General features: G+C 48.2%; 1 protein-coding gene across 1 annotated transcript; it reads right to left on the bottom strand.

The window, feature by feature from the left end:
• Nucleotides 1-620: 620 nt before the first annotated feature.
• Nucleotides 621-14,666, bottom strand: ERMAP (erythroblast membrane associated protein (Scianna blood group)). The gene is made up of 11 exons (XM_075539424.1): nucleotides 14,582-14,666; nucleotides 13,817-14,155; nucleotides 12,507-12,788; nucleotides 9,933-10,049; nucleotides 8,781-8,813; nucleotides 6,898-6,930; nucleotides 4,499-4,519; nucleotides 3,381-3,401; nucleotides 3,258-3,284; nucleotides 2,772-2,798; nucleotides 621-1,303 (listed from the first exon to the last, which is right to left on the bottom strand). Exons 1-11 carry the CDS (start codon nucleotides 14,664-14,666, stop codon nucleotides 621-623), a joined length of 1,668 nt encoding a protein of 555 aa, XP_075395539.1.
• Between the last annotated feature and the right edge of the window lie 11,459 nt (nucleotides 14,667-26,125).

Here is a 26,125-nt window from a genome sequence, read left to right as displayed (position 1 = left end):
CTGCATTTAAAATCCCGGTGCGTGGTCATCCATGGTGTGTAGATTGGCTATTAAAAACATGGGCATTCGCTGTGGGTGGGGCAAATGGGTAGCATACTCGGGTTGACAGTTCAAGTCCACCCAGAGGAACCTTGGCAGTTCCCTTCCCCCAAATCAGCCGTGGACAGCTCTGTGGAGAGCGGTTCTCCTGAAGTCCGAGCGTGAGAATCCATAGCAACTATTGGGCGGAGGGGAGACGTTCTTTGAAGGGAGAAGTCAAAAGCAGAGTAAGAAGCAGTCCGGGCCTAAAAGCCCAAGGGCAGGATGAGGTAGAGAGAAGTTCTCTGGGAGAGAGCGCCCATTCCCCTGATCAGTGCTGCAGCTCAGGGACCCGCAGCCAGCCTCTCCACTCAGACCCTTCTGCATCTGCGCATCAAGAATTCTCCGGTGGTCCTCAGCAGGAAGGAGGGGCTCAGAAGTAAGTCCTGAGAGAAGGGTGGCACACGCAGAAAACACAATAAAGGGTCTGGGTGTGAGGTAAGGAGATGAGATCTTCCAGAATCCTCCATTGGGCCCGGTCACTGCCACCGAGGGCCTGGGTCTGCGCCGCGCAGGTAGGGAGCAGGACCTGAGGCATGCTCCTAAAGGAATGGTGCCCTGAACCCCTGCAGAGCAGGTCCGAGGTCCGAGGGCCAGGACTCCACGGCTTGAGGGGGCAGTAAGGAAGGGTCCACGTTAAAGGACACATCTCCATTCGCATGGCCTTTCCCTTTGGGTTCCTCTGAAGTCTGGAGTTGGGAACAAATGACCAGCGGGGCCGTGTTTTTCCCTCCATCGTGCAGGCAAGGCTCGAAGAACGGACGCAGAGGGCCCGAGAATGTGTGCGTGAAGGTGAAGAGGTGGGAGCTGTCGGTCACGTTGAAGAAGGACAGGACGCCGGCATCGTAGTCCAAGAAGATGCCCACGCACCGTGGGGGCTCTTTCAGGCGGAAGGAGATCTGCGGGGACGTGAGCGCTTCGTACTGGGTGCCCTGACTCTGCCGCAGCAGCCAGTGTCCGTTGGAGGGCGACGCGGTGACCTTCCCCTTCCTGCTCACCGACTCGCTGCACGCGCCCAGGATCCACTTGGTCTTGTCTTGCACACGCACCTCCCAGTAGTGGCAGCCGGCCGTGAAGCGCTCGGAGCCCAGCACGCTGACGACGAAGTCAAACCTCTGCGGGTTGTCGGCCACCGGCTGCCTCCGCTCTCCGAGCCGCACACACCTCCGGTCCGCCGACAGGACCAGTTTGGGATGCGCTGTGTCCGGGTCGAGGGTCACGGCCACTGCGGAGAGTGGGTCACAGAGGGGTGAGGGGTGAGGTTTAGGACTAAAACGACTGTCGCTGGTCCATTTGGGCTCATGGGTCCCACCCACACAGGTAGGGACAGAACGCTAAAACCAAAGAATGAACGCTTCTTGGTTTGTCCACATGGCTGCCTTAATCCCGAGGAAGTGCTGCCTTTGCCTTCTATGGTCCAATGGAACTTAACCCGGTGACTGTAAGCGCAGGCTTCCATGTTCGACTCGGGTTGGCCACTACTTGCTAGTTATGTGACCTTGGACAAGTTCCTCCTCTCTACCTTAGTATCCTCCACCTTAAAACGGGTTAACACCTGCACCTACAGTACAAGAGTTGATGCGCTAATGCGGTCAACAGTGCCCCGTTCATAAAATGAGAATTGTGGACTAAAATCATGGCTTATAATGGTCATTTTAAAATATTAGTGTAGAGAGAAGGATTTTTTTTCCCTTAAAATTGTGTATTATAGGGATCACAATGTACTCCTTCCCCCAAATCTGGGAAGTAGGTTATTCTGCATGGCAAGTGAAACGAAGTGTGTGTTGCTGGAGGTGGCCCAGGTGACCTGCTAATCTTCCTGACCTGCATCTCTCTAGTGACCAGTGAATCAGTCTTGTTGCACCCAGTCTGCAGGGAGATAGTGTGAATGGGAAGGAGATGCACAGCCCAGAAAATAGATAAAGACTTTCCGAGAGTTAAAAACAACAACAACAACAAAACCCAAATGTCATGCAAGCAGCAGCAAAAAACCCCCACAAATTCTTTAGAAATAAATCCAAAAAGTACAAATGTTTCACAATAAACCAGAAACCTCCCTGGGACTATCGACATTGTTAAGGCCTCTAACTCAATGCCTTCATCTTTGAGACTGCGCCCTATCCCCCACCAAGAAAGCCGGCTGTCGAGAAAGAGAGTGTGGCCGCTGTGACGTAGAGTGGCCAGCTGCCCAGTCTTGGGGTGGGGAAGTTCCCTGAACATGAAGGCGTGGAAGAGGTCACAGAGGAAAAGATGAGTGTGCTCAAAACACTGATCCCACGGAGCAAGCACTTTAAAACATACAATAAAGAAACGGAGCATCAGGAAAATCATTAGTTAATAGACTTCATGTGGAAAGACTCTTCACAAATAAAAGTAGCCAGAATAGGACCCCCGCACAGACAATTCATCAAAAAGAAATAGAAATAACCAGTTAATGTAACTACAAATCTCAAATATCCGAGTAGAGAAAAACCATAAGGAAATTAAACCAATCCGAGTGTTCAAAGAGGAAAGCCTTCCTAAATCTAAATGTGATTCCCCTCCAAAATATGACAAAGGGGAATGGCTATTCAAAATCCAAACCCTCGCTGCGCACTTGGTTAAAATCCGACCCTGTATTCCAAAGGCACACGGAGTAGACAGCAGCTCCGGAGCTTCCTGGGACACCCACCAGGGCAGTTTGAGTAACTTACCGAAGTGCAGGCGGGCCCTTCTCCAGCCTGAAAGGCATAAAGGGGCGGGGTTAAAGCAATGGAGAAATTGAAAAACCCCAGCGCTGGGGTCAGGCACGGGGTAAAAGGCATCTCACCACTATTGGCATCAGAGTTCAATCACCAACAGCCCAAATTTCCTTGAATCAATTCAAGGGTGGAAAGATTTTAAAAGCCCTATTCTCGGGAGTAAACTTTCACACTGGGTTGGTGGTTCACTTTAAAAAAGGGGAAAAAATGAATTAACCAATAACCCAAAGCTTTGTCTTGAATCATGGGATTCATCATTAGATCAGTTTTTGACATCGTGCAAATTGCATCTAGAGTTACATTGTAAACGTTTTAGGCAAGTGTCAGATTCCTGTGAAAACTTGGTTTAAATGTAAATGCCATGCTCTGTGCTGTCAGGTTGTATTTTAATGAAACTCTACAGATTTATAAAAAATAATTTTTAACAAGGCACCTCACCTGAGTCTGCTGCAGCTCTCTTCAACTCTAGAAAAGAAGAAGTGGGATGAGCTCCCAATCACCAGAAACACAGGGTCAACGGGAGGTAAGTCGGGATGGAAGGTAAGAACACAGGAAACTTACTCAGTTCACTCCGGAGTTTCTCTGGAGAACAAAAACAGTTGGACAAATCAGAATATGGGCTTCTAGATTCACATAGTGTCCCAGCCCCATCCTGACTACACGCTCAGCACAGACCCTCATTAGCAAGGTCCCAGAATGCCCCTGTAACCTAGAATGCCCCCAGGGCAATGGCCATAGTCTAGCATGGACCATGGGTCCCCAGTTACTTACCACACAGTCAACACAACCTGCTATGAGCCCATCCCTGGCTGCACACTGACGCACTAGCATGTCTCCACATAGACATAATGAGTCCGTGAGTGCAGGCAGGGGGGCGGGTGCATGAAATAGAAGTCTATTCGAAGCTATTCCCGAATTGCTATTTGATTTTTTAAATTGTGGTAAAATCAACAAGACAGGTGCCACTTTAAACCATTGCTAAGTGTGCAATTCAGGGACATCTGTTACTTTTCCCATGCTCTGCACAGGCACTGCCATTGTGAGTTGGCACAAGTCGATCTGGCCACCTTGAGTGTGCAGTGTAGCAATCCAATAGAGCATGGCCATTTCAAAGATCTCCACGCCTTCTTCTAAGGGGCCCTCCGGTGGGTCCAGGCAGCCAGTTGGACACGTTTTGCAGCACCCAGGGCTCTGTGGCTACTTTCCTATGCAATTTGGTTATGTAAATGTTGTCAATGTAAATTAAAATAGGCCTGTCACTGGCCTGGACTTCTAATGTTAAAAAAGAGAGTCCTTTACATGAAACTGAGAAGTACTAGCCCCAAACCTCAGTTTAATGAGGATCTAGCCAGCTGAGGGAATACCATGGCTGAGTATGAAAGGGGACGTCCAGATTGGCCTCACCTGTGAGAGCTACGCCTCTTTTTTGACATATATATATATATATATATCCTATTTTGAACGAAATAATAGTTGTATAAGAGAAGCAGAAGATACTTGAGGAAAGAGGTCCTTAAGACACACACACACACACACACAATCTCCATTCTTCTGGCTTGAAGTACCCTTGCCTCCTCCCTTCTGTCCTGGGCAGAAAGTGTCAGTGAAACTGAGGCCCTTATCCTGAGGCAGGCAAGGATGCCCACCGAGGAGGGCTGTGCACGAGGACCGGGACTTACTGAGGCCTTTGTGGAGTCTTCCTGGAAGGAAAAAAAGAGAGAGAGAGAGAGAGAGATGTGAGCAAGGGTCCCGGAAAGTGGGCTCATGCTGGCATCTAGGAGACGGTAAGGAAGGAGACTCTCCATCGGTCATGTGACCCGGAGGTCTGACCTCCAGCCTCCCCTGGGTTGGTACCACTCTGCTGTTGATCCTGGCTGCCCAAAACCTGGCGTCTTCCTTCCTCTTCCCTTCCTTTTTGTCTGTCTGGTCTCCTTTCCGTTCCGCTGTGTGCTGGGTCCCCATCTGGGCCTGAGCCTGTTCTTTGCTGCCATTTCACAAGCCACAGTTGGTGTATGCTAGCGCTGTGTGCCACTGAGTCGGTGGTGACTCGGCGGAACCCCACAGGATGGAGCAGAACTGCCCCACTGGGAGCACTAGAGGAGTAGTGGTTACATTACCAACTACAATGTCAGCAGTTCAAAGCCACCAGCCACTCTGCAGGAGAAAGACAAGATTTTCTACTCCAGTAAAGAGCTACCGCCTCAGAAACGCCCAGGGCAAGTTCTATCCTGTCCTACAGGGTGGCTCTGGGTCAGAATCAACTCCACCGCAGTGAGTGGGCGAGAGTGGACCCTTTAAGGAAGCAGGTCGCCTGGTCTTCTCTCTCCTGGAGCAGCTGGTGGGTGTGAATCACAGACCTCTCTGCTATCAGCTGAGCACCCAACCGCTGCACCACCAGGGCTCCTCCAGTTAGTGTATCATCTATAGACATTCAATCATCATGACCATTATTGCGTCAATAATAATGGTTGCCATGTAACCACATTCCCCGCAGGCACTGTGCAAGGTATTGGCATACACTACTTTACGTTTCAAACCTCGTCTCCCATGATGAACTGGGGGGTGGGAGGAGGATGGAATCTAGAGCATATCGCATGGCCATACGGTATAAACATAGGGTGTGTATCTTTAGAGTGTGTTTTATCTCAAAAATCATAATGATTCTGAATTTTGCCCCATAACATACTATTGTTTGCTTTCACATAAAACAATGTTAAGTGACAACACTGCCCCCAAGCTATTTTAAAGGACAATTCTTGCTCTAAGAAAATGTGTCATCTTTTGTGTATACCCTGGTTCATCTGGCAGAAGCACAGATTTTAATAAGGGCTTTCAAACCCGAAGTGAGAGGGGATGCCAACCTATGGATTGGCATCAGCTCAGTGGCCAGGAACTGGTTTGATGATGAGCCAGGCACTGAATCATCTCACACACTTATCTTACAGAGGGGAGCCTGGGGCTCAGAGGAACATGGAAATTTGCCCAAGATCATCCAGCTAGGAAGTGGCCAAAGAGGCAGGATTTAGACTCAAGTCTGTCTGACTCCCGAGTCGGAGCTGCTCCATGACACCTGACCTCCTGGACAGAGTAGCCATAGGGTCCCTGCAGTGAGCAGCCCACACATTCACCAGCTCGAGGAAGAGGGAGATGTGGAAATCACAGAGCGCCACTTCAGAGCCAATGACTGTCTTCCTAGCTAGACTGCAAAGGGCAGAAGCCCTGCTGTCTCGCAAACATGGCCTCCATCCTCCCCCAGAGCAAACATTTAGTGACTGATGGGATACCAGTAAGGGACAAGAGCCCTCTCTGCTCCAGCCAGGGGCTAGGAGTTCTTGAAAGACAGTCCTTTTGGATATTCAAACAACAGTCACGTGCGAGGGTTTGTATCTCCATTTAATGGATGAACCTGGGGCTCAGGTGGCGAAGTGCCAGTACCTGGCAGGCAGAGCTGTGACCAGAGCCAGGGGCAGCTCATGCAGGGCCGGGAGCCCCCCGCCGCACCACGCCCCTTCTCTCGATGCAGAGGACATGTGGAGCCCCGAGAGAGGATCATGTGCGCCACACTGTCATATGAATATCCTTTTAAAAATAGCTATGGACTTGCTTTGGACATCGTTGGTGGAAAGGTTGATGGAGGGGATTGGTGATCTTCCAGAGCTATGTACCTGGGCCCTGGGCACACTGCTCCCTCTGCCACCCGTCCCACGGTTCTTGGCCATTGGAAACTAACCCCCGTGATTATCAATGCTGGCGAATGTTAGTGGCTGCCGAGTCGAACCCTCTGAGTGCAGAGAAGAGCAGCTCCCTAGGGTGTTCTAGGCTGGGACCTTTCCAGAATCAGACCACCACGCCTTCCAAGGGGCCGCTGGACAGGTTTGTACCTCCCCTCCTTTCCACTAGCCAGATTAGCCATCTCAATGGAGGGGCATTCAGGAAGTTCATGGAAACGTGGAATGAAAAGATAATAGTATTTTTCATATCTAAAATGTATATTTAATAAGAGACTCATCGTTTATGTAGGAAGAGGGGAAAAAATATGTCATTTGTCCCCAGGCCCTTACTCTGGACAGATAGTTACCTTTTTCTTTTGCATGATCCGAGAGAAGATTCTCTGAAAGAAGAAAAGGGGGAGAACATGAGATCCTCGGGTGGTGCCTTGCGAGTCCCTCATTCCTGCTGCCGTGACCTGCTTTCAAGCCCGACCCCGTGTGCTATTCTGCCTCCTCCACCTTGAATCGGGAGGCCAGCAATGCCCTCTGCAGCTGCCCTCTCGTCCCTCTCTTGCTCTCTGGTCTTTCCCAACACGAAAATCAGCAAGCGCTCCTCGGAACACAACTCTAATCACTGCGCTTCACCACTGCTTTCAGGAAAAGAGCTCAGCTCTTTAGCAAGACTGACAAAGCGGGCTCACGCCAGCGGCCATTAGGTCAATCCTGTCCTGGCAGCTCATGTGTGGCAGAAGAGTTTCTTGCTGGCTGATTTTTCACAAGTAGCTTGTCAGGCCTTTCCTTCAAATCTGGTTAGATTCAAACTTTCCTCTCTTCCTTCAACAGTAGAGGGTGTTAACCCTTTGCACCACCCAGCGATTCAGATGGTCTAGCCTCTGTCTGCCTAACTCCCAGCCTCCGCACCTTGGCACCTTTTCAACTCCTTGGATGAGCACTGCTCTGTCCTGGCCACATGTCTTCACTCAAGCTGAACCTCTCTGCTGCACATGGCTCTCTGTCCCTCTTCCAGTCAGTCATGCCTGCCCATCTTTCAGCTCAAGTTCGCTTCCTGGAGGAAGTCTTCTTGGTCCCGCAACCTTGATTGGATTTTTCTGGTCATCATTTCCGGACCAAACACTAACGCAAACTCACCGTCATCGAGTCAATGCTGACTCATAGTGTGGAAGTTACATCATCTCCTGTTGAGTTCAGCCTGTCAACCAAGCCACAGCTTGATGACCTCATTTGGAGGCTCAATGGAGATAAATAGCTCACTGGAGGTCAGACCCACTCTCTCTGCCGTCCCCTTCCTGCCATTGAGACACTCAGAGCTGGAACAGACATGTGGAGACCCGTGCCAGCGTTGAGAGGCTTCCACTGCCACTGGATCCACAAGGCTTTCTACCCACCAGCCTGTGGTCTTCCGGCACTTGGCATCACTGCATGTGCTGCGTGAGTCTAAAGAGGAATTTTTGGACTAGTACAGGACATATGGGCTAATATCAGACTTATGGACTTGATCTGAACTGGGCTGGAATGTTTTCTCAATGTACAATTGCTCTTTTGTATAAAGCTCTTTGTTATACACATGGGTGTCTATGAATTTGTTTCTCTAGTCAACCCAGACTAACACACATAGCAACACTATAGGACAGTGTAGAACTGCCCCTGTGCGTTTCTGAGACTACACCTCTTCATAGGAGTAGAAAGCCTAATCTTTCTCCAAAGGAACTGATGGCGGTTTTGAACTGAAGACCTTTTGGATCGCAGCCCAATGCATCACCACATTATGCCACCAGAACTCTGGATTTCCATTCCTGGTACTTATCATACTTGAAGTTCTACATTTGTTTGTTATTTAATTTCTAAATACCTTCCTGGCAAGGCAGAAAGCTCCAGGGGGCAAGCACTTCCATTTGGACTCACCATTGTCATCCCAGCACCTCATGGGATCAGGGGCATTTCGTAGACAATGATCAACTATTTGTTGAATGAATAACAACGTCCCTCACATTAGATCTTCATAAGTCTCACAGAACAAGGTCAAACAATGAGCACAGACTCAAAAACTCACCAAACATGCTGGAAGGCAAGCGTTTACAAGCAAGAGTTGTCAAACTGTAAAGAACATATTTAAACCCTCAACTCCACTGCCAAAGACTGCAGAGGTTGGAATTAAATCAGGTGAGTGAGCAGTAAGAATACAGAAATGAGCGAAACAGAGAAGTGTTCTCACCCAGCCCAGGACACTCACCTACCTCCGTCGCCTGTTCATAAAGAAGCTTCTCTGGAAGCAGGGGAGAGGGGGGAGGAAAGAGAGAGAGATGTCAGGTCACTTTAAGGAAGGGTAGAATTGTCCAGGGAGAGGTCAATCCCAGAGATGCCCCAGCTGCACCAGCAGGACTTTGCTGTGCAGCCCTGCGGCAATGGGAGCATTCGAAGGATTGCCAGCTCCCCATTGCTGGAAGGGCAGCCCTGACTCCCAGGGATTCTGTGTAGCCGAGTAGACCTGTGCTCCATGGGTGTCTAATGACCATGTCCTTTTGGAAGCACATGACCAAACCTTTCTTCTATGGCACCTCTGGGTGCATTTGAATCACCAATCCCAAGTTAGCAGCCAGGCACTAACCATCTAAGCTACCAGGGACTCCTTTGCGAGAATTAGAGAATCTCCAAATTGTCAGATTGAAGAAGGAATACTGGGTCACATGCCTTTCAAAATCCTTTCCAAACCTAAGATGCTGTGAAATTCAAATACGTTTATGAGGATTTTATTCAATTGATGTCATTGGATTTCTCAATTAATTAGATGACTGGCATGACAAATCAAAACCAAACCCTTTGCCACCGAGTCAATTCTGACTCATAGAGACCCTAGAAGACAGAGTGGAACAGCTCCTTGAAGTTCGCATGTGTTCCAGACAACCTCATCTTGCTCCTGCAGAGTAGACTGGCAGGTTTGAACCACTAACCTTGTGGTTAGCAGGCCTACACTCAACCCAAGCACCACCAGGGCTCATTGACTGGCAAGATGAAACTCTCTACAACTGAGTGAGTTCTGACTCTTAGGACAGGATAGAACTGCCCCTGTGGGTTCCCAACATGGTAACTCGTGACGAGAGTAGAAAGCCTCATCTTGCTCCCGAGCCTGGCAAGATGGAAAGGGTGATTTCCTTCTTGCTCAAAGGACGAGGGCACAGCTCTGCTGTTTCTGTAAGTCCCTCTTCAATGTGAGTGACCAGTGCATGGCTGTACCAGTTTTCTCCCAGCCAACTTGCCGGGTCTCCGTCCAAGGGACAAGTGTCATATCCACCCCTACTTCCTCCTTGGCTCTCCCCAGAGAAGCTCCAGCCCTGGGCTCCCTGGCCAGCACCTGCCAGCCTGGGCTCCCTCTCCACTCGGTTACCTTTTGTTCTTCTTTGCTTCCAGATGAGATAAATGCCTGCCACGAGGAGTAGGGCCAGGACAGACAGAACCACAGCAAGTGCCACCATGGAGGAGGAGACTCTCCCCAGAGATGGAGCTGAAACAGAAACCATCAACGCCTACTCTTAGGGAGGTGTCTGGGAATCACTCTCACGCCCTGGGCCCCGTCTCAGATACAGAATTTAGAAGGTCTTCCCTGGACATACGGAGCTTCTGACTCACCCCTTCCCCTGCCCTATAGTTCAATGGGAAAATCACCCAGAGATGGCTGAGAATGTAGGTGCTCTTCCCAGAGATCAGGCCTGACTTCCCCTTTGCCCTGGAGCAGCCCTGAGCACTATCAGCAGGAGCAACATGCTTTCTCTCATGCTACAGTCTCAAGCCTGTGGCCGAGGCAGGCAGGAAAAGAGCAAGGAAGGAAGTAATAGATAAGAGACAAAAAGAACAGAAGAGGCATTGTGACCAGTGATAAGAGCATAAGCTATGAGTCCCAGTTCAACTACTGGGTGACAAGGGACCAAGTCTGGGCAAGGAACCAAGCCTCTGTGAGTCTGGTTCGCCTCAGCTGGAACACAAAATGATGACCTTATTGATCTCGTTGGGTTGCAGCGAGATTTAAAGGAATCAGACATATAAAACAGGAATCCCTCAGTGAGGGGCAATGGCAGTGTAAGAGAAGAGGAAGAGGACAGAGGCAGGAGAAGGAGGGGGTTCATGGAAGCCCATGATCCCTTCCCTCGGGCCCCCAGGCCACAGACTACCTTCCTTGGATGTAAAACCACCTTTCTCGGCCACAGAACTCCACACATCAGAAAAACAAACTCACCGCCGATGAGTCCATCCCAGCCCTATAGGACAGGGTAGAACCGCCTCTGTGAGCTCCAGACTGTAACTCTTGATGGGGATAGAAATTCTTGTCTTTCTCCCAAGGAGTGGCTGGTGGTTTCCAGCCACTGACCTTGCAGTACACACCCCAGTGCATAGCCATGACACCTCCAAGGCAAGGGTCTCTCAAATGTGCACACCCTTTGGCCCATTCATTCCAAGAAATGATAAGAAAATGCTTAGAATCTTAGAATCATTCCCAAAGTACGTGTAAGTGATTGCACCATTCGTTACAATATGAGGGAAAATTGGCAACCATCCAGAGAGCCAGAGATAGGACGGGGATACATTTTGCGTGTTATAGCCACACAGCGAGATATTCTGCGGCCCTTAAAAAGATATTGCAGAGAATGACTTAAGGGTGATGGCAACAAACGATTATGACAAAGATGTAAGTGTCGTGATGCCATACATGGAGTGTGAAAACAGGCATGAGAATACATGTGTATGAGCATACACACTCAAAGATACAGAAGGAAATGAAGCAAATGTTAGCTCTCATTCTCTGCCCTTTTTTAAAATTTTGTTTTCTTTAAAGTTTTTCTGTATTCTTCCCAAGTTTTTGACACTAAACATGTTTTATTCAGAATTTTCAAAAATCCTTAAGGTTATTTGTATCCTAAAGTTTCTGCTACAATAGGTGTTATCTCGTTGGGCCTCCACTCAAGTACTCCCTCAATGCAAGAACACTGTTCTACTAACAGGACACTCTGTGATGTTCACCTTCCCTGACACGATCGCTGAAGACAAATCAGGTGCATAAGCAAGTGTGGTGAAGAAAGCTGATGGTGCCCGGCTATCAAAAGAGATAGCATCTGGGGTCTTTGAGGCTTGAGGATAAATAAGCAGTCATCTAGCTCAGAAGCCCACATGGTAGAAACACACCAGCCTGTGTGATCATGAGGTGTAGATGGGATCAGGTATCAGGCATCAAAGACCCAAAACAAAACAAACAGAAAAATCATATCAATGGGAATGAGGGGGAGGGGAGAGTGGAGACCTAAAGTCCATTAGTAGTCAATTGGACACCCCCTGTAAGAAGGGCCACAAGGAAGAGATGAGCCAGTCAGGGTGCAGTATAGCACCAACAAAACATACAACCTTCCTCTAGTTCTTTAATGCTTCCTCCCCCCGCCTCCAACTATCATGACCCCAATTCTATCTTACAAATCTGGCTAGACCAGAGGATGTATATGGTACAAATAAGAGCCCACATCACAGGAAATCCAGAACAGATAACCTCCCCCCATGACCAATAAGGGGAGCAACGATCATAGGAGGGTAAGGGAAGGGGGAGCGTGAGGGGGAACCAATCACAATAATAGGCATATGCCCCCCCCAGGGGAACAGACAGCAGAAAAGTGGGTGAAAGGAGACAGCTGTCAGTGTAATACATTTTAAAAAAAGAATAATTTATAAATTATCAAGGGGACATGGGGGAGGGAGTAGGGGGGAGAATGAGCCGATACCAAGGGCTCAAATAGCAAGAAAATGTTTAGAAAAAGATGATGACAATATATGTACAGATGTGTTTGACACAGTGGATAGATGTATGGATTGTGATAAGGCCTGTAAGACCCCCCCCCCCAATAAAATTAAATTTTAAAAAATAGGTGTTGTCTCTGAAACTACCAGGTGCTTCAAACCTAACTTCTGGCTCAGCTTTTACCTGCAATGACCATGACCGCTGTTTTGCCTTGACCCAGGGCTGCGTTGTGGATGACACAGGACACATTTCCCAGAGTGCTGTCCCTGACTCTGCTGGACACTGCTGTTCGGAATAGTCCTGCTTCTTCCAGAGTGTGGGCCTCTGACAGGGATGGAAGCACTCTGTCTTGAGGGCCCCTCCACTCGGCCCAAGGCTTTGGGTACCATCCCACCGACCTGCACACCAGCTGGATCCATCCAGCGTCGTAGCCCTTCACGTGGATGTAAGGGTCAGAACCTAGAACTGAAGAGGAGAGAACGCCTGCCTGAACCCATCCAGGAGTGGATGGGCAGGGTCTAGTCAAGGGAGGTGGCCCCCCCGCACCCCCCAGCTTCCAGGAGTGAACATGAAAGGCACATTATGTAACTGCAACGGGCTCCTCCCAGTGCGGCTTCATCCCCCAAACTCCAAACACGTTGCAACTTGATTCCAACTCATAGTAACTCTATAGGACACCTAGACCTGCCCTCGTGGGTTTCCAAGAGTGGAACTTCTTACAGGAGTAGAAACTGAAGAACCAAACTTACTGCTATCGAGTCATGCTGACTCATGAGACCCCCTGGCGTGTCTGAGACTATAACTGTGAATAGGAGTAGAAGGTCTAGTCTTTCTCCTGCAGAGCGCTGGTGGCTTCGAACTGCCGACCATGAGGATCGAAGCCCAATGAGTAACCACTACCCCACCAGGGTTCCTACCAGGAAGAGAAAGCCTCCTCTTTCTCCCGATGGGCAGTGGGGTTTCAAACAGCTGACCTTGTGGTTAGCAGATCAATACATAACCATCCACTCATACAAAGACATGCATAGTTTGGGGTGACCAACATTTAAAATAATATTGAATGTAGTTGAAGAAACCCTCATCTCTACTTTCATGACCCTTCCGTACTCAGCACAGGAACCATTCATTAGAAGTAAACTTTTATTGTAACTGGGGATTCTGGTGCCTGGGGCTATGTTCTTACAGTCACTGTGAGCTCCCAGATAACGGGCGAAGGAAGAAGAGCTGCAGACAGAAAAGCCAGGGACAGAGCCACCACGTTGTAAAGGTCACGAATGGTCCTTAGTCGTGTTTAATTATCTGTGTGCTCCAAAAGTCAGGTTCCTGCCTTATCAGAAACACTGGGACCAGGGCCCTGGCTGCACCAGCCGGGCAAGTTGAAAGTGTGCATTGCCGATGAAAGAAAAGTCTAGACATGGAAAGACAAGGAAGGTTCTGACTAGGCTCATCCCATCACCCACACATGGCTTGAGACCCCTTGACCTCATCCTCACCTGCCACCTGCAGGCTCACGCTGCCCTCTCGGCTCAGGTTGCTGATCTGGACCTGACAGTAGTATTGTCCTCGGTCTTCTAGCCGGACGTCTCGGATCTTCAAAGTGACACCTCCCTCGCGGGCATCTCTCACCAGCTCGGTCCTGCCCTTATATTCGGGCAGCAGACCTTCATCCCAGTCTCTCCCATTCCGGAAGATGTGGACAGCCTGGGAGAGCTGGGGGGGTGGAGATCGCTGCCATCTCACCTCCGTGGGCTCCAGGGTTGGCCAGAGAGAGAGGGGGCAGAGCAGCTCGGCTGTGCCCCCTAGGGGGGCAAGGTGGAACTTGCTGGCGTCCCCTGTGCGGTGAGGACGAAAAAGAAAGCATCACTTGGGAAGGGTGGGAAATCGCACTTGAGAGGGCAGGAGGAAAGGGATGAGGAAGGAAGGGCTCCGTGGGGAGAACAAAGCTCACGGGGGGCTTTGGAAAGACCTAGGAAGAACTGAAGCCAAGAAGAAATAAGGTCACAGGCCCGGTCTTCATCATCAGGTGTCTCAGACTGGGGGGAGGGGGGGGGGAAGGGGGACAAACATAAAACCAAACCCTGTCATCAAGTTGATGCCGACGCATAGCAACCCCTAGGACAGAGTAGGACTCCATTTGTGAGTTTCAGAGACTCCAAGGAGATTCAAACAGCTGACCTTGCCATCAGTTGCCAGTGTGCACTCTCTATGTCACCAGGGCCCCTTCAGACAGGGAAAGCTTTAGGTTCAGAAACCCTTACCTGATCCTTGCGCCAGCATTTGCAGGCAGACCAGTGTGATGAAGCAGCAGGACAGTGAGGAGCCAGGGGACCTTGCCATTTTCATCTGAACTAGGCCAGACGCAGGGAGGCCAGGGGAGGGTTGGCGGCTTGTTGTGAGAAGGGCATCCCATACAGGCACTCTGGAATCAGACAGACCTGTGACTTCACTGCTCTGTAAATGAGGATGATGGTGACATGAAAGTGATAGGCAAATCTGAGAGCGAGACCCTGAGTATGGTTCAGTAGGCATAAGGAAGAGGCTTGGAGAAGAACTTCTATCCAGAAGTAGCCAAATCAACATTAGGAAGGTGGCCTCTTTTTCCCTTTAGAATGCCCAAGACCACACTTCAGACATGCCTGGATCTACCACAAAACCTGGGGGCGGAAATCAGGCAACGGGATCCTGCATTTCATCTTTTCTCTCCTCCCTTTGCCCTCTTCCTCAACCCCTGGCAACCACTAATCGAGTTCCTTTCTCTCTCTACTTGCCTCGTGTGGTCCCCTAAAGATGCGACCTTTAACGTCTGATTCTGTTCACTTTGCAAGCTATGCCCAAAGCTGGTACATGGTAGCGGGGGCCAGCAACACTGCATTCCTTCTCTAGCTGGAGAATCCACCATTGCATGGTTCGGTTTCGCTTGGTTTCACCCTCCTCAGTCGATGAGCGTGAGATTGCTTCCACTATTGTGACCAGTATGAACAGCGTAGCTGTAAGCATCTAGGTCCGAGTGTTGTGTGGACAGGTTTCATTTCTCTCGGGTTAATACCGAGGAGGGGGGCGGGCCATGTGGCAACTTCCTCCATTTCACCTTGAAGGCACCCCTCCTCCAAAGTCAGGGTCTAGAGTCAAAGGAGGGAGCCCTAGCAGTGCGACAGTCTAGTGTTTGGCTGTCAACGCAGGACCGACCGCTCAAACCCAGCCAGGCGCTGTGCGGGAGAAGGCCTTCCCCGCAGGGATCAGCTCTTGTAAGGGTCACAGCCAGAAAACTCTCTGCGCAGTTCTACTGTGTCACGTGGAGTCACTCTGAGCCCACATGTAGCTCGACAGTACCTGAAGCAACAGTTATAAGAACCTGGGTGTATGGCTGAGTTCTGCTTGCTCTCCAACACCTAATCCCTCACTGCCAAATTCAAGTTCACTACTGTTGAATCAGTGCTGACTCACAGTCACTCTGTAACGGTGACTTCACTACTTCTGAGACTGTAACTGTTTAACGGAGTAGAAAGCCCTGTCTTCTCCTGAAGAGCATCTGGCAGTTTCGAATTGCTGATCTTACGGTTAGCAGCCCAACATGTAACCACCATGTCACCAGGGCGCCAAGTCCCAAGGACAGTTCTGTCATATCTCTGGGCCTCAGGTTCTTAATCTGTCTAGCGGAGACCTTCACCGGCTGACGGTGAGTATTGGAAGATAATGCAGGGGCAACTACTCCTGTCTCACCCCCAGGAGGAAAGAAGAGGGAAGAGACTGAAGATGTACAGCGGCAATTAGTCCCAGGCACTCACAGACCACATGGGCCTCAGCCTCCACGCCCCTGAGCCTGGAAGATCGAGACCAGTGGTTCCCAACCTTCCTAACGTCACCACCCTTGAATACAGTTCCTCGTGTGGTGGTGACCCCCCCCCCAACCACATTATTTTGCTGCTACTTCATCACTGTAATTTTGCTACGGTTATGAATCAGGTGACCCCTGTGCAAGGGTTGTTCGATCCCTCCCAAAGGGGTCGCGACCCACAGGTTGAGAACTGCTGGTCTAGATGGTGCCCCGTTATCACGACCAACTACTCTGAAAAAAAAATCACATTAGAAGGTCCTGGGTAGTGGGGGGTGGTGGTGAGGGGAATGTGGCATACAGTCAAAATCATTAAAAAGTCCATAGCAGAAAACTGTGGATGACAGGGAAAGCCCAACGTGTATCTTCAGGGTCCCGCAAAGATTCAGCCTCCATCGGGGTCGCTTGGGTCATTGACTAGGGGTATAGCTGGCTTATCCTCAGAGTGTATGGAAAGGAGGTCACTGCCGACCTCACTCACTGTTATCAAGTCAATTCCAACTCAGAATGCACAGATAGGACGGGGTAGAATTCCCAGACTGTGAATCTACTCCTGTCAGGGAGTAGAAAGCTCCAGCTCTCTCCCTCAGAGCAGTGGATGGTTTCAAACTGCTGACTGTGGTCAGCAAAGTGCCTTACTGCAGATGTAGTTAGGTTAAATGGAACATGTTATCATTTGTTTTTCCTTTGGAATCATTTGTTACTTATTCTAGTTTTTATTATTCTCTTTCTTCTGGATTAAAGGCTTTTCTGTGTTTTATTTTGCTGTCACTGTTGGGGCTTGGGGGGATGATAGTCTTTATATGAAATCCAGCACAGGGTAATCTAAGAGAGGAACTTGATTTATTAGGTATATCACAGGGGAGCTTAAGGGGAAGTGGTGAACTAATAACAATGGGTACAAGAATGACGAAAATGTTCTAAAATTGATTGTGGTGATGACTGTACAACAATTTAATATATTTAAACAATTGAATTATATGATACATGAGTTCTATGTCAAAACTTTTCTAAAAGTAAAATAAAGACATGATGAAATCTCCATTGTTTGGAGATATTACCTGTGGGAAACCGTCACTGAGGGAAATGGGGCGAGGACTGCGTTCCCTAACTTGCAACAGAGGGAATCTGGAAAGCCAGTATTCCACGGCAGGAAAGCCTCCACTTCGGTAAGTTAAAGTCCAAGTACATTGTCCTGCTTTAACCTCATTCCCACCGATTCTCCCCTAGGAGCTGTGCTGCTGAAAGCGCGCACAGGGTTGATTTTCTCTCCCTACGGAAGCAGCCACCCTGTTGCTGTCTCCTCCCGCTGTGTCACCAGCCCCCTCATCTCTTCCCCCAGTGCAGGTAGAGGTTTCCTCACCTGTGGGCTCAGGGCCCTACTGTAGACTTCCCTCACCTTGTGACCTATGTAACTGCTGAATATGCATGTCTTGTGGCTACCTATAAATATCCCAAGATAGTAAAGACGCCTCTTCTCCCTTCTCCCACCTCCACGTGACCACCAAGAGAGGCTGAGGTGAGCATGCTACCGTAAAATGTGTCTTTATTCTCTCTGACTTCCCTATGATCTTTTTTTTTTTTAAAGAAAATATATTATAGTTTATTAATTTTTCATTTATGAAATAATCAATATATCAAGATGCCGATTTTTCCAGGATTCAGCCCTAGGATGTGATGTTTGCTGGTGCTTAGCAGACATCCACATTCAGTACAATAAAATACTTTATTGAGTGTAAATACAATATCAAAGTAAATTCTTTCTTTAAAAATATTATTTTAAAGTTCTATTTAAGCCGATGACATATATAGTAAAGGTAGGTATAGTAGTTTACCTGACTGGTTACATATGGCACTTATATCTTTTAGTCCATAAGTATAGTATTAAGTGACAAAGCACATCCAATACAACTATTTCTACAAAACTGCAACATAAGTATCTACTATAAATACTTATATCCAACACCAACAATCTAATTCCAGAGGGAAAAACAAGTGATTTCCTCACATGAGATCATGACTTAAAGTTTCATGTTCCTATCAAAATGTGTATTTCTGATTTTCTTTTTAATCATTTTATTGGGGGCTCGTACAACTCATCACAATCCATGCATACATCAATTGTATAAAGCACATTTGTATATCCGTTACCCTCATCATTCTCAAAACATTTGCTCTCCAAATAAGCCCCTGGCATCAGCTCATTTTTCCCCTCCCTCCTCCTCCCCTCTCCCTCTCTGCTTATTCCCCCTCATTAACCTGGAGGAGAAAACAATGGGACCAACACTTCCGGTGGGGGGCAGGGGAGAGGGGAGAGTGGGGGGAAAAGAAGTGGTGCCAACAAACCCAGGGACAAGGGAACAAGTGATCCAAATTAGTGGTGAGGAGGGTGTAGGAAGCCTGGTAGGGCATGATCAAGGGTAATGTAACCAAAAGGAATTACTGAAACCCAAATGAAGGCTGAGCATGATTTCCGATCTTTGGTGAGCATCGAGACAAGCTTCGAATGTGACCTCGCAAAAATCCCAGTGTGTGTTATGACCACCAACTCAGCAGCAGGGATCACTGCATTCAGAACGATCTCATCCCAGGAACTCAGTGACATCAGCTACCATCACCAGCACTTCTTCCGTGTCCTGTTGCAGACGTCTCCAAGTCACAGAGGATCGCTTGTCTGTCATTTATTTTCAAATTATTCTTCTTTTTAAAGATTCTCAATGTGAGTTCGGTGAAGGTCTACAGAGTGGATCAGTTTTCCATTCAACAATCATACACATTTGGCTTCATCTCATTCACCGTCATCCCCACAGCTGCTGCATGTGATTCCTCTTTCAAAATTTGTGCAGGCCACTGGTCCTTTCCATGGCCAGTGTTTCCTTCTGCACTGGCTTTTGAAATGGAGCTCAGGAGCCTTCAGATGACTTCCAGCATCACGGTGAGCCTCCAGGCAAAGAACAGTACAACCTCAGCTCCTCCTGATGGACCTCGCAGAACTGAGCACGTTGGAGAACTGGGAGAAGTGAGAGCGAGTCTTTACTATCTTGGGATCTTTATCGGCAAGCTTACAGGTGTCAGATAGAGCCGTGGCGCACGCCAAGAAGCTGGAAAAGGAAAGGGCGCACACAGAGGTCTTGGGTGCGCGGTGCGTGGCCGGCCCGCGCTTCGGATGATCCCAGTATAAGGGTGTGGCCGGTGGAGGCTGCAAGGGCCTGAGACCACCCCAAATGCCAGCGGCACGCTGGCCGGCACCGTGCCAACCACCGCGGCCTGGAGTCAGGAAGCGGGAGCGGCCAACAGGGCCTCAGACCCCCAAACGGTTTCCTTTCCCCGCGGGCCCGAGGACACACCCAGAGGGGTCGTCGGAGCGCCCAGGGGCCACGGGAAGGAAGGAGCGCAGCTTCCACGTTCCCGGGAGCCAGGCACCGCCCCTAGGTGGGGTCCGGAGGGCGCCCAAGCCCCCCTATGATCTTTATATGTTATTGCCGTACAATTGCGCCTAGGGATTTCTGGTTGTTAGGGGCTGTTCTCCTCTGAGAGTCACACGTTTTGGGTTTATTTGTAATACAATCAACTTACTCTAAATTGAAAGAGAGAGGGGGAGGGAGGGAGAGGGAGGGAGAGGGGGAGGGGGAGGGAGGGAGGGAGGGAGAAAAGGAACTAAAGGCCAGGCTTATTCTCGTGAAGAGATTGTTGGAGTCCTGAGCCTGTGCTGTTTGTCAGCCTGAAATGGAACTTAGCCCTTGGCTCAATTTTCAGCCTAACAATAGATCTACAAAGGAAACAATAGCACCTGGGACATTTGCATGCCTTAGAATAAACAACCATTTGATAGCAAAAGGGGAGCATTTGCCCGAAGACAACTTTCAAAAAGCAGAGAGGGCTAGGAAAGACTTAGGAGTGAAAAGGGGGTTGGGGAGGAAGCTAGAGCGGTGATACGGCATTGTGGGGGCTGCAGTCTTGATGTGGAGTCAAATGGGTATGAAGTGTTGCCTAGAAAACTAATGTGCTCTGTAACAGTTCACCTAATTCATTCTTAAACTTTTTTTTAATAACGAAAAAAAGAAATAAAAGAGGTCAAACATGTATAGCGCTTGCTGGAGATGCTTGACAGAACAAGTGTTCGATCACTGTAATGTTGTTGTTAAACTGAGAGGTCATTGTGTGCTTTACACTGAGTGGAAATCCATGCTGTAGGCTACCGCCCACCCATGCTCACCAGCAAGTGCTTCAAGCCCTCCTCACCGGAAGTAGTGTCCTCTGCGTAAGGCAAGCTTTTTAAAACTTTTATCAACACATCATTCACATAGAACACAATTGAATAACTCAGTCATCTTAGGAAGAGTTGTGCAATCATTACCACAGTAAATTTCAGAAACTTCCTTCTAGGACTCATTGGTGCTAGCTCCCCATCTCCTCCCAACCAGCCCTGCCAGGCCCCATCTACTGTCTCTGTACATCTACCTAGTCTGGATTTCATATACAGAAGATCATCTAAAACACACAGACACACACTACACGACAAAATAAAACGGAGAAAAACCCCAATCGAAAACAAAGACGAAAAGATTAAAAACTGAAACAACTTTAAAATGCATCGAAAGGGAGCTCAAATGATAAAGCGTTACATTTTAACCTAACTGCATCTGCCGTAATCACTTTACCGTGTTCTCTGTCTGAGAGCAAGGCTGCTCACATGCCTGCTCACATGCTCACATACCTGCTCACATGCCTGCGGTCAGAGGAGAGGCACTGGAGGCTTAGTCCATGCGGGGAGCCTGCAAATGGATCCTGAGCTTCCACCATCCTCTACAGCCTAGTGAAGACCAGGTGTTCCGAATTCTAGCTCTGATACCGTTCCCTCCTTCGCATTTGGATTTTATTATATACCATCCTTGGATCACACAGGTGGGTCTGCTTCTTCCATGTGAACTTAGTTGCTGCCTCACTTCGATGGCTGGCTGTTTTAAGACGAGTCTTTAAGACCCCAGATGTTACTCTTTCGGATAACCAGGCACCATCTGGTTTCTTCACTGCATTTCATATCACAAGTTAATAAATAAGCCTTCCTTCCATCCCAATGCCATGTTCTTCTTCATATCGTCTAGCTTCATTTATATTAAACTCTCTACAAGATTTCCAACCCTCCCAAAGAGGAGTTTTTAGTAAAGTTATCAGGCCAGAGTCCCTTCAGGACTTTAGTAGGGCAGAGATGAGTCTCGGAGGGAGTAGGATTTCACCAAAGGAGTTCGGGAAACTGGAGAGAAACTTTAGTTTTGAATAAATTTCCAAATGGATTAGTCTCGTGGCAGAAAACGCTGTGGCTTAGTTGGTTTGTTTGTGTTGTTTTATCATGCTGCAAACAATACACCCCTCTAATCTAGTGCTGCAAATGGTAACATAACATAAGAGCTAAGCTTACAGTTAGGACAGATTCCTTTGCCTCTATTTCATCCACTTTCCTACAGGTTACCAGCGGCTCAGAAGCTGGACAGGAGAAGCTGCATAAATGAGGTGGGCTCTCCATTCTCTCAGTTATGATTGACTGTAGAAGTAGTCAGGGCTAGCGTCTCTTATAGTTAATCACATTCCCAAAGACCTTAACCAAAAAATTTTGAAACATATTCTGGAGTGACTGGAATTCCAAGCTGAAATTGGGCTGCCTGAAGTCAAAGATGCCCTATGATGCCACCATGCTAAGTTCAGACCACTTATGAAGTAGATAAATATAAAGGAGCCTCTCCGCAGGGCCAGCCCCACCACAAGACACTGCCTCCCCTCACTGACCATAGAGCTACGGGGACAACACACGGTGCGGGAATTGTGCCCAGTTTAACACCCCCAGCGCAAACCAGGAAGGGAGCGAGCACAAGAGAGCAGCAAGGGGGACAAAGCAATGAAGTCTCCGATAAATCCAAACAAATAGACTTCAGGGGCCGGGCTTGGCACCTCATCAGATTCACTCAGAAAACATTCATTCATAAAGGTCAACAGACAACCTTGGAATTATGTCTAGGTGGGGTTTTGTTGTTGTTTTATTTTTTCATATCTATCTATGTAAGATAGGCAGGATGAACAATCCCAAGGAGAAAACAGCGGGACCAACAGTTCAGGGGGACAGAGGAGAAGGGAAGGTGGGGAAAAGGAAGGAGGAAGCCACCAAACCAAAGGGCAAGGGCACAAAAAGTGAACTAAAATCAATGGCGAGGAGGGCATAGAATGCCTGGTGGGGTTTGATCAAATGCAATATAGCCAATAAGAACTACTGAAAGCCCAATGAAGGCCAAACATGATAGTGGGACAAGAGGAAAGTAAAAGGAAGTAGAGGAAAGAACATTTATAGAGGTATAAATACAGGCACATACGTGGCAATATATTTAAATAAAACGATAGGGACATAGATCTATGTACATATATTTATATATTAAGCATTAAGGTAGCAGACAGACATTGGGCTTCTACTCAAGTACTCCCTCAACTCAAGAACACTTTGTTCTAATAACCCATCATTCTGTGATGCTCACCTTCCCTGACATGATAGCTGAAGACAAAATGGGTCCATAAACAAATGTGGTGAAGAAAGCTGATAGTGCCTGGCTATCAAAAGATATAGCATCTGGGGTCTTAAAGGCTTGAAGATAAATAAGTGGCCATCTAGCTGAGAAACAACAAAGCTCACATGGAAGAGGCACACCAGGCTGTGTGATCATGAGATGTCAACAAGAACAGGTATCGGGCGGGCATCAGAAGACCCAAAACAAACAATCATATCAATGCAAATGGGAGGGGTCAGAGTGGAGACCCAAAGCCCATCTGTAGCCAATTGGACATCCCCTCAAAGAAGGGTCACAAGGAAGGCAGGAGCCAGCCACAGTGCAGTATAGCACTGAAGAAATATACAACATTCCTCTGGTTTTTTAATGCTTCTTCCCCCCCAACTGTCATGACCCCAGTTCTACCTTACAAATCTGGCTAGACCAGAGCATGTGCACTGGTACAGATGAGAGCTCTCGACACACAGAATCCAGGACAGATAAATCCCTTAGGAACAATAACGGGAGTAGTGATACCATGAGGGTAGGAGGAAGGTGGAGGGAGAAAGGGGGAATTGATCGTAGTGATGGGCATATAACCCTCCCCATCCAGGGTGATGAACAACAGAAACATGGGAGACAGCAGATGATGTAAGATATAAAAATAATCATTTATAATTTATCAAAGGTTCATGAAGTTGGGGGGGTGGAAGAAAAAAATGAGGAGTTGATACCAAGGGCTCAAAGAGAAAGAAAATGTTTTGAAAAGGATGGTGGCAACATATATACAAATGTGCTTGTCTCAATGGATGTATGAATTGTTTAAGAGCTGTAAGAACCCCCAATAAAATGATTTTTTTAATAGCTTAAGGGTTAAAAAAAAAGGAGACTCTAGAGTTCAAGTCCTGGCTCTGCCCTTTCCTCAGTGTGAGACCTTTTCACTGTCATTGAGTCAATTCCAACTCATAGTAACCTTACAGGACAGAGCAGCGCTGCCCTGTGCAGTTCTTTACAGGGGCCGAAAGCCTCGTCTTCTTCTGAGGAGCAGCTGGTGGCCTCGAACTGCCAGTTTGTGGCTAGCAGCCTAATGTCTAATCCACAGTGCCGCTAGGGCTCCTTGTGCGACCTTAGATAGGCCACTTCACTTCTCCAAGCCTCCTTTAGCCCAGACAGAAAAGGAAGTCAGTAACAGTCCCCCCGGAAGACAGGGCTAGCATGAAGACTCAGTGGAAATACAGGTGATGCGATTTGCACCAGATGCTGGGAATCCAAGAACAAGTGCAGGCCTTCCATCAGATTGCTCCTTTAATTAGGACACCTGAGGTGGCCTCAAGAGGAAAGCGTCCCCAAAGCACATCGCCAAGTTGCTGAGTAATGGAAAACAGCTGGAGGAGCCGACCAAGCTCGGGGAGGACGACATCAGAAGCGCCCTCTGCTCCTCAAAGAGATGCAAAGTTCGCTGTTGGACATCGTTTTCTTCCTTCAAATCATTAGGAACGAGCAAGAGAAGCAACCCTCAATCATCAACGATATTGATAGAGGGGATGAAAGAGTTAACCGGAAACGTCACATCCTTTGGGGCTTGGTCTGTTGAGATGTAGCTTGTTAAGAGGGACCCGGGATGTAACAAGCCCTTGCCTGATAATAAAAAATTATTTTCAAACGAAATCATTGAAGATGTTCTAATTCAGGAAGGGGGAAGCAGGGCCATTAGCTCAGCGGGGAGCCTGACTTCTTAGGGAACACTGGTCTGACAGCCCCTGGAGTAATGAAGATACCAATTGATAATCCCTTGTGGAAGCGTAGACTATTTCCCATGGGCCTTGCTCCCTGTGCCCCAATGTCTGAAGGTCCTCTGATCAATATTAAACTTGTTTATGATCTCTTGCACCTGTTACAAAATGTGTTCACTATTTTTCCCCCACAACCTGGCACGAAGTTTGGGGAATATAACTTGTCTGATTTCCACTGAATCAGGGAAGCAGTTTTGGCAGGTTTCAAACCCCCTGTTTCCTCTGCCAAGCGCCTGCAGAAATAAACTTAGAATTTCTCAAATCAACCTGGTCTCTGCCTTAGGCTGAAACCGTGGTGGGCATCTTGGGCCTTATCTGCTATTTGATTAAAATAACTCTTGGTCATTGCTGAACAACTTGCATAAGGACAATTTATGAAGTGAATGATTTACAAATATGCACTCATTTTAGTCTAGTAATTTCACTTCCAGAGAAAAATCCAAAGGATGGCAACATGTGTACAAATGTGCTAGACACAACATGCTGGACACAATGGATTGTGGTAAGAGCCCCCAATAAAATGATTAAAAAGAAAAATAAATTGCAAACAAATTGTAAAATAAAAATCCAAAGGAAATAAATAAGATTTTGATGGTAAGGATGCTCAGCGTACAGTTGTTTATAAACAAAGTGGGAAAAGACAGAAAAACACCAGAAAAGGCCATTAAGATGGGGATAAATAACTTTTATGGTGCACCCTTAAAGTGCAGTACGATGCATTTCATAGCCACAGGGTTGAACCATCTTAAAGAGCATTAAGATATCGTCGCTATAAACCAAAGTCGGCAAACCTAGTCACGATATGGTACAAGATGCTGAGAAAAGAGATGGGAATGCAGGTCTCCACGTGTTACCGTCTACTTCTGGAGGGACCACATTGTATACGGTCTTTGTGATTTTCCATATGTTCTTCTGTCTCTCCCAAATGCTCTCCCCTGACACATGTAAGCCTCCAGTCAACAGCAAAGATATGAGCAGGAAGAGGAAAGGAGGAGACGAGTCCACTTCGGCCAAAGCTATCACCGAACCAGGTTGGCACCAGAGCAGGACAGGAAGTGCCCAGCAGTGCTATCAAACAGAAGCGGCTGCCTCGGTGCCTCACGATGGACCACCCTCCCTCCGAGCCTGCAGTGGAAAATTGAAAAGCGCTGCCAAAGCTTTCATATTTTCTTAAGTTGGTGGAAGAACCATCTGCTCCCATATCTCCGGGGTTTATTATTCTTACCTAGTTGGCAGGATGGCTCCTTCCTCCATTCGGATACCTGGCCCCACGTGTTACTATTGGAATACTAATAGGGCAGTGTGTGGTTCCGGGGAAAATTCTCCCCTGCCATGGCGCTTCCAGGTTTGAGTCCTGTGATAGCCACCACCCATCTTCCTGGGGGGCGAGCTGCTGGGGTGCCAAACAGGTTTCAGAGAAGCTTCCGGACCCTGGCGGACTGAGAACAAACTCCTGGCAACCTCACCGTGTCTTTCGAATAGTAGACGCTCTTAATTTTCGTCAAGTCCAATGATGTAGATAGTCTCTAGGCGCTGTGCTGCTGGTGTAGCGAAGGACTCCTTGCCTAGCCCCAGGTCACAAAGGTTGCTCACCTACTTGTACAGTTCTGGGTTTTCCAGGTGGGTCGACAGTTTGCAAGGCGTTGG

This window comes from Tenrec ecaudatus, chromosome 1 (assembly GCF_050624435.1).
Source record: "Tenrec ecaudatus isolate mTenEca1 chromosome 1, mTenEca1.hap1, whole genome shotgun sequence".
Taxonomy (NCBI): domain Eukaryota; kingdom Metazoa; phylum Chordata; class Mammalia; order Afrosoricida; family Tenrecidae; genus Tenrec; species Tenrec ecaudatus.
The sequence above is the reverse complement of the archived record's forward strand: the minus strand, read 5'-3'. Positions and strand labels throughout refer to the sequence as shown.